This window comes from Cyphomyrmex costatus, unplaced genomic scaffold (genome assembly GCF_001594065.2).
Source record: "Cyphomyrmex costatus isolate MS0001 unplaced genomic scaffold, Ccosl1.0 scaffold216, whole genome shotgun sequence".
Taxonomy (NCBI): domain Eukaryota; kingdom Metazoa; phylum Arthropoda; class Insecta; order Hymenoptera; family Formicidae; genus Cyphomyrmex; species Cyphomyrmex costatus.
The window spans coordinates 518,698-524,697 of NW_017276214.1; the positions used below are offsets into that span (position 1 = coordinate 518,698).

The 6,000-nt window shown below is 43.2% G+C and overlaps 1 protein-coding gene across 1 annotated transcript in view; it reads right to left on the bottom strand.

Annotated features, from left to right (window-relative positions):
* Positions 1 to 5,072, bottom strand: part of LOC108773627 (uncharacterized) — a 61,540-nt gene extending 56,468 nt beyond the window's left edge. Inside the window, exon 1 of the mRNA XM_018539492.1 lies at positions 4,918 to 5,072. Coding sequence (XP_018394994.1) covers positions 4,918 to 4,939 — 22 coding nt within the window. The 5' untranslated portion in view covers positions 4,940 to 5,072. The remainder of the gene's footprint in view (positions 1 to 4,917) is intronic.
* Positions 5,073 to 6,000: the final 928 nt, after the last annotated feature.

A 6,000-nucleotide genomic window follows, 5' to 3' on the forward strand; every position in this document is an offset into this window, starting at 1 on the left:
TGTCGCGCATGTAACTTCAGAACTACTGTGTCTGCAGAATATTAAAATATCATTTTCTTGTTGCATATCAACTTTCAGTACTTATACGGAAAAAAGATAGATTATTGCAGTCGTTATTTACAAAAATTCGTATTTTGTGATAAACTAGTGAAACGAGCGTGTTTTAAGAGGTGCCAGCCCCAAGGAAAAGCTCAGAAGATCTCGTTTCCAAAGGTGGATAAGATCAACTTTCGTTTACGAATGGTTTGCGAGGGTAGTTTCCGTGCCTGAGAGATAACGCTCCTTCTTCCTTTTCCTGAAGAAACCCTCCCGCGCGTTCGTCTGTATGAGTGTGCGCACACGTGCACGGCTTAAAGTGCGCCAGACTACCGCAAATCGACCACCGAATTTCCTCATTCAAGGAAATCGAAGGAACGAGGTAATGCAACGTAACGCGGGGAGTCATTTTGCATCACCGTTTTCGCGAAAATCAGCATTTCACGGGAATTTTCGTTCAGTGAACATTTTTATCCTAAAGCAACTATATATTTTTCCGTATATATACATAAAAGGTATATACTGCTATTTATAAATTTTTATCTATATCCTCAAATTGATAACTTTTACGTAAGATGACATGGAACTTTAGTTATTTATAGAAAAAGACGTTAAGTGTTTCACATAAAATATTTTAATTATATTGTTTTTCGGGAATTCTGAGAAAGAGTTGTGTATTATGAAGAATTATTTTTTTCAATTATTAAACATTATATGAATAAAATCATTTTTGTTATTCCGCGAACTGAAACAGTCGCATAATTCTAAAAACACGATTGCTGTAAAATAGACTTAAAGAGACAGCTTTGTGTGAAATGTGATACGTGCCAAAACTCCTTTTAGATTTTTCGTATTTCTGCAACATGCTGGCCCAATCAGTGGTACGTCGTGTACAATTTCGCGCGACAACACGCGAAAATAAAGGTTCGCGTGATAATGCAAATAAAACGCATTGTCATCGTTATTGCGAGCATTTCATCTCCATTAACGATGACACATTTCTGGCGTGATGAAACGTATAGCGCGTAAATATGCGGCCCTACTCGAGCGAGCGACGTAGAAACGATAGAAAGAAAGTAGGTCTCTGCCAGATACGTCGCCATTGAAACTGTTGTGCTTCCGCTGAAGAGAGGAAATATTACGAGGAGATTTATAACGACAATAATGCTGTGCCACGCCGAAAGTACGTTGAAAAAATCACGCTAAAGAAAATCCTCTCCAATTTTAGCTAAGCTTTTTACAATGCTTGTGACAACACGAATCGCACTTATCATTGCAAACGAGACCATTCGAACTTTTTCCTTTCTCCCCCGTGCTTTTTTTGGACATCCCGAGAGGTATGGGACGGAATTCAGACGATTCGTTGAAAAAAATCAAGCTTTCGAAAAAGCACTTAAAAAAAAAAGTGTCGTCGAGACGGACTGTTTACGGGTGGTAGTAAGATGATTATAAGAGAGAGTATAAAAAGGAGCTTGAGTGGATTGAGCTTGAAGAGTGAAAGAGTTTCTTTTTCATGTGACAGCACTCCTCAATCACTTCTTGCTCCTCGCGGACTTGCTTCCTCTCGTCTTTACGCTATCGCTTCTCTGATGCTATCGTTGTCGTTCTTACGATAGTACTTTTTCTTAAGTAAATGTCGGCGAATTTTTCTCTCTGAAGAAAATTTACATCCCTTTCGTACATGGCTGAAACATATCCTTTTTAAATCATTGTTCAAATATTTTAAAAGCGTCCACGTCTCGGATACTTTTAGAATATCCCCTCCAAGACTGTTTATCCTACAAAGATAACTCCGGAACGAACGAATCGTTTTAATCAAACTGCTGAGAATCTAAATCTAAGACTAAGGAGAGATAAATCGACCGTGTGCGCAAGCTCGCTTTAATCACAGCCAGCGGCGATTTAAGTCCGATCGCTGTTTCCGCACGCAAATTGCTGCCTTTTCCCAACGATACGTCGCTCTTCGTAATCCTCTCGTCTTCGGAACGCGCGAGAAGCACGAAAAGACCCGGCGAACAACAATCGCTGCGATGTATAACACCGATTTTCCGTGCTTAACTTCGTCTCTTGACTCACGGACAGAGGGAAAATCCAAGCTGGCTCGGCCGGGTAGTATTATATACCAAGAGGGTTTACATAGGTCGTACCACCTGGTAGATACATCGCTGCTCGACGTTTACCCGACAAGCAGGGTAAGAGAGAGAGAGAGAGAGAGAGAGAGAGAGAGAGGAGGTGAATCGCGGAGGTGGTTGCGATAGGAGCAGGTCGCGGTTAGGAAGACGAAGGCAGAGGACGAAAAGGGCGGCGGTGGGGTATCAGAGAGGTGAGGCGGGAGGAGGGTGGCAAAAAAGAGCCGCGGTAGGGGGTGGTAGTGGCGGGCGGCGGCGAGTGGGGTTGAAGCGGCGGTAGCTGAAGGAGGGAATGACCCCGCGTACCCGGGGTCAACCGTTGCACTATACTCTCCGTGTCTCATAGTCATGGACGAGCCTCGTTCGCTCGCACGCTCTCTGTGATATACAGGTTAGGTGTGTCGTGTATATGCACAGGCCTGAAAGAAGCCACCTGAGCACACCTGAGTCAGGTGGCTGTTCTTACTCGCCTTACTGTCGTGTCATAGTATATGCGGCGCAGGTATACTGCGCACTGCCGTCGACCCGATATTTATGAATACACGCGGGATGAGGCTGGCGAGACGGCGACGCCGAGCATTATTTCTCGTTATTGTCAAACGATATATCTCTCCATGGGTCCTCCACCTCTCTCGAATAGTTTCCTAGACGATGTCGCAGCTATCTCACCTCAACAACACTCGTCTATGCGAAATACGTGGGAGAAAGTAGAAACTCTCGAGAGAAGAGATATTTTCATCTAGATATACACGCGTGAACAATGCATGTTAAAGGCCGTGGCATGTAACACTGGGGAAGATACGTCGTAAAATAACGCGATACTATTTTGCCTATCGAGTTTTAAACCTGCTGGAAAAGTATAGCGAGCGAGAGAAAATTTGAGAGTGTATATCTAACACAACATATCCATTTAACGAAGTATCGATATTCTGTAAAACGCGGTTATTAATAATTAGATACACAACAAAATCCTATACTAACAATTGTCGACATTGCTAATCGTTTAATCTCAGGTATAACGAATAACGTGTAAAACACTGTATATCGAAATTATGAGCCATTCGCGAAATCAATTCACTAGACGACATTAATAATTTCAATGTGTAGCTATTTCCGTATACTTTCACAAGATGCACGAGGACGCTACACATAAAAGTGCACAAAATTTGTATATATACGTATCTTCTATCCGGCGAAATTCTTCCACGGAGCACTGGATTATTTCGCAACGTCAAGTCAGATTTCAGTATCGCGCGCGCAGCTGCTTGCGGAACAGTGAGCTTCCGCTTTCGAAATCGCTTTATGCGCGATTATATTTCTTGGCCGGCCGCGCCTATATTTTCCACCTAGCACAGTAGATATATCCGTGACGGTATTAAGTTATGATGGATACAACAGTCCTGCATCCATCATAAAATCAAGTTATACAGTTACGTGCTATCGCATGACGTTTCGATATCGATTCTACGTACGTTACGTCCGTATTCAGCGACGTGTATGTATGTATGTATGTATTGTGTATCCGCGAGAAGCAAGACGCTGTATAAATCACGTTTCTAAGTCGATAATCGAGCACGATACGTGCGAGACAATGAGAACGGAAGATGTGCGATAACGGTAAAGGCAGCCGATCGATTTGCGTATCGCGCAACAGTATCACGTCGTCGTGCTAGATTATAATCCAACCGCAGCATTGTAATTTCTCTACGGTATCGCTGAAAATGAAGTGCATCACACAGTTGTACAAAGTTACATCACCTCGTCCGTTGAGAATAGCGCAGCGAGAAATGCAAACGTGAACTTTTTCGCGATACTTAATGCCCGTCGTAACAGCATGCCATCGCGAGTCGTGTCTCCAATTAACGCGATTAGCGATTTCATTAGTACTAATTACATCACGCGTCGCGCTTAACTCACTCCTCTCATATGTCCACCCCGTGACGAAACAATAATTGATACCACGTGGTGGTTTCAGAGTTTTTGCTGTTCTTTTTTTTCTGCTTGCAACACGCAAATCCGGGAAAGGCCGGAAAATCCTCTTTCAACTTTTCCAACAGAAAGGAGTTTTTATCTCCGACGAAAACCTCGTGAAGAAGTCGAAACTATCGAAACAATTTCCAACCAACCGCCTGCTTTTTGCACGAGAATTTAATGGCGTTGTATCGCACATATTACCATTCCGAATTGTGGAGCTTTTAACAACAAATTTCGATGTGATTCTCAATCGCATCTGCATTTTCACATACACAAATTTAATGACTCGCGTTCAACGTTTTCTTTTCTATAAAACAGAAACTCGCGTAACACGCAAACAACGCAGATTATTTCAGCAATATTGCGGTAATATTTTTCCTTTTCTTTAAACAATTATTTCAAGTATTCGTAGTAGCAACATCGTAAGCTTCCAGATTGCAGAAAGGTTGCAACGTTGCAGCAATATTGCTGCAAGATTCTGTGCCGTATGGATACTCGAAATAATTATTTTAAAAACAAAAGGAGAAAGAATAAAAAAGAAGTAAAATTTACAATTAGCCGCTATAAATTTAAAAATCATGATAATAATTTTAGTTCTTTCAAAGAATTTGAAAACTCAAAAGGATTTAACAAGGCTCAGGCTGCTTCTTCGCTATACAGTACAATTCCAAATCCACCGGCAGATGTTCCACTAATTAAATCCGATAATTGTATCTCGTCGGAAGACTTGTGATAAATCACAAGTCTTGGCGGAAAATTGAATGAGAGAAACGCTTACCCGTTACGCTAAGCAGCGACATGTTCAGAGGATCCCCCTTTGCTCGGCTCAATCTTTCGAGTTGTCTCTAATCAGCCGAACGATGCACTCAATTCGTGTAGAGATCCGTATATGAAAGTTATACGCTGCTTTACGATGAAACACACCGGTTCGTGTAAATGCACTGTCTCGTATACGATACGCAGGCTAATATCCTCTGCACGCCTGCACTAATAATCCTCTTTTTTTCTCTGTTTCTTTCTCCCTATCTCTCTCCCTCTTCCCCTCTTTGTCTTATTCTCTCTGTCTTCCGTTTTCTTTTTATATCCCTGCTCTTTTTTTCACTATGTGTCTCTAACACGTACAATGTACAAACGCGAAAAACGTGTCGCATCCACACGTATAGATATATATATGTATGTGTGTCTGTCTTAAGTATGTTACGTGCGAAATCCGTGTTTATAGTCGCACCGTATACTCTGGTTACGCGCGAAAGCTTGAAAGTAAGTCGGCCAACGAGATTTAAGTACGAGCACCCCGTACGTGCTCTCTTCTTCTTACTTTTCTTCCTTTTTAATAGAAATCTTGTTTACAGTTCGTCACACAGAGGTTGGCCGCCGCGGCCGCGGCAAAGCGTACACCTTATCGCGATACACCGGCTTATCTGGATCGACGATACCTGGCTCCTTCTCCCCGTCGCTCCTATACCCTGATCCACCCCCTCCCACCCTTCCGCTGCCGGTGTGTGTACACTGGCCGATGACCGTACGTGACACGAGTTTTCCTATGCGCTCGCCTGTAACACTGTTTTCTCGCCGTATACCGGCGCGCGCGATGACGATCGATCGGCGCGGAGAATGACTGTTGTACGCGTTATTATCAACAATTGACTCGCTATCGGTCGTTACTGCGCTACGAGAAGCCGGCTCGCGAATTAACGTTCGCACGCCGCCTCGTTAATCATCATTACACTCTCTCTCCGTCGCGCGTATATCGTCGATTACGGCTAGTAATAGCAAGGCTCTTGGTCACGCGCAACAACGCAGAAATACGTTCCGGAGATTGAGAAGACGAGGATCGTCACTGCTCGTGCTGTTGCCCGTG